The following is a 1,776-nucleotide window of genomic DNA, read 5'->3' as shown; positions in this document are numbered from 1 at the left end:
CCATTTCTTGCCCGAAGAGGAGAGAAAGGCACCCCTTCCATCAGGATGGTATCCCATAATCCTTTGCCCCCTCCTTCTCCATGGGGCCTGCCCCACAATCTGAAAAACCAAAGCATCCTTCAAGGAAGGGGTTTCTCTAAGGAATTCTTCCTTCCTCATGCAAATGCCACAGGGAAATCGGGAGCTTGGTCCTGTTGACCCTTGTTGAGTTATAGGGCAGTTTGAGGAAGCAATTGGCTCTGAAGAGGGTTTTTTGCAATCGCCATTTGCAAATATATTGCCGAAGAGTTTCCTGTCTGTCCACACTGGCTTCCTTAATCTACCACTTTTGAAAGTCCCAGCTGAACCTGTTTGCAGGTATATAAGAGAGGAGCTGAGCTGGGTGGGCATTGCAATCCCAGACCTTTTGCATCATGCAATCAGTGGGCTTCGTCCTCCTTCTGGGATTTCTCACCTTCTGCGCTGAGATGACCCTCATTGCTGGTCAGCCAGGTAAGAAGGGATCTCTTCAGGGAGATGAAGAATATCCCCAAATACTCCATAAATCTTCTTTATTGAGTGCCTTGATCGTATCTTCCTGCCTGGCAGAATGGGGTTGCATAGGATGGCCATTCTCTTCCAACTCTAGGATTCTATGATCCTATGAAAAAGGATCCCACCCAAACGTTAGGAAGAATCTTATCCTGAGGATAAGAGCTCTTCATCCATGGAAGATGCAGCCTTCTGTGGGGTGTTTGAGCAGAGAGTGTTTGGGGACATTTGGTGGGTTCATGGAGTTGCCTTTTTTGAGAGCTTTTAAACAGAGAATTGATGGCCCTCTGTCAATGGGGATGCTTTGATTGAGAGTTCCTGCATGGCATAATGGAGTTGGTCTGGATGGCCATTCTTGGGGTCTCTTCCAACTCTAGGATTCCTTGATTCTATGTTCAACGTTTGAGTGGTTGAATTTATGTAAGCACACCATGAAAATGGCTGTTTTCAGCCCAGTCCTTCAAGTAGCAACCATTTTTAACTCATTGCCCATGAACACTCAGCGCATCATTTAAATGAAGCCTATTATGATCAGTCCAGAATGTGGAAAATTAATCCTTTGGAGCACAAGTCCTCAAGTTCTCCAGCCCAGATTCCAAGGCAGAGCAAAAGATTCACAGACTATGTGAACCGGACAAGCTCTGGTCTGAGAGAAAGGTTGATTCAAATGCCACCAGAAGGGTCCCCAAAGCCTTTTTCCTCCCCACAGCCTTCTGCCACCTTCCTCCGGACCCCGGTCCTTGTCGGGGGAACATGCCCCGTTATTTCTACAATCCGGTGTCCAAGAGCTGTGAGAAATTCATTTATGGAGGCTGCCATGGGAACAAAAACAATTTCAAGACTTTGGAGAAGTGTCGCCTCACCTGCGCAGGTAAGAACGAAAGCTAGGTGAAAAAAAGCCACCCACAAGGGATCTTGCAAGGTCCAAAATGGGGGGGGGAATCCATCATCTGGGACTGTAAAGTCTCTCCTGGTGATCATGGGGAACATGGAAAGCCCCTTTGTATAGGGATGGGAGAGGTTTTTAGAAATGGTCAGAAACATGTCTCTGGAGGGTCCAGAAACCCCGATGAGGTTAATAACTCTGGCCTGAGGAGTAGCTTTGCAGTTTGAGACTTACTCTACCCAGAATGTATATATGGGGGGCTTTGTGCAGAAAACAACACATTATTATTTAAAACTGTATTTATGGACAGGAAAAAAATGAGCAGAAATGTTCTTGTGCCTCACAGTCTACTCAGAATA

The 1,776-nt window shown here is 46.3% G+C and overlaps 1 protein-coding gene across 1 annotated transcript; it reads left to right on the top strand.

Moving 5' to 3' along the window:
- Positions 1-413: 413 nt before the first annotated feature.
- LOC121918094 (kunitz/BPTI-like toxin) lies at positions 414-1,402 on the top strand (the record flags this gene model as incomplete). Its single annotated transcript, XM_042444196.1, has 2 exons — positions 414-492; positions 1,241-1,402. Coding segments are annotated over exons 1-2 (241 nt in total), but the record flags the coding sequence as incomplete, so codon positions are not given.
- Between the last annotated feature and the right edge of the window lie 374 nt (positions 1,403-1,776).

The sequence above is a fragment of the Sceloporus undulatus genome, unplaced genomic scaffold (genome assembly GCF_019175285.1).
Source record: "Sceloporus undulatus isolate JIND9_A2432 ecotype Alabama unplaced genomic scaffold, SceUnd_v1.1 scaffold_4125, whole genome shotgun sequence".
NCBI classification, from domain to species: Eukaryota; Metazoa; Chordata; class Lepidosauria; order Squamata; family Phrynosomatidae; genus Sceloporus; species Sceloporus undulatus.
Note: the sequence above shows the minus strand (reverse complement) of the source record. Positions and strands in the feature narration are given on the sequence as shown.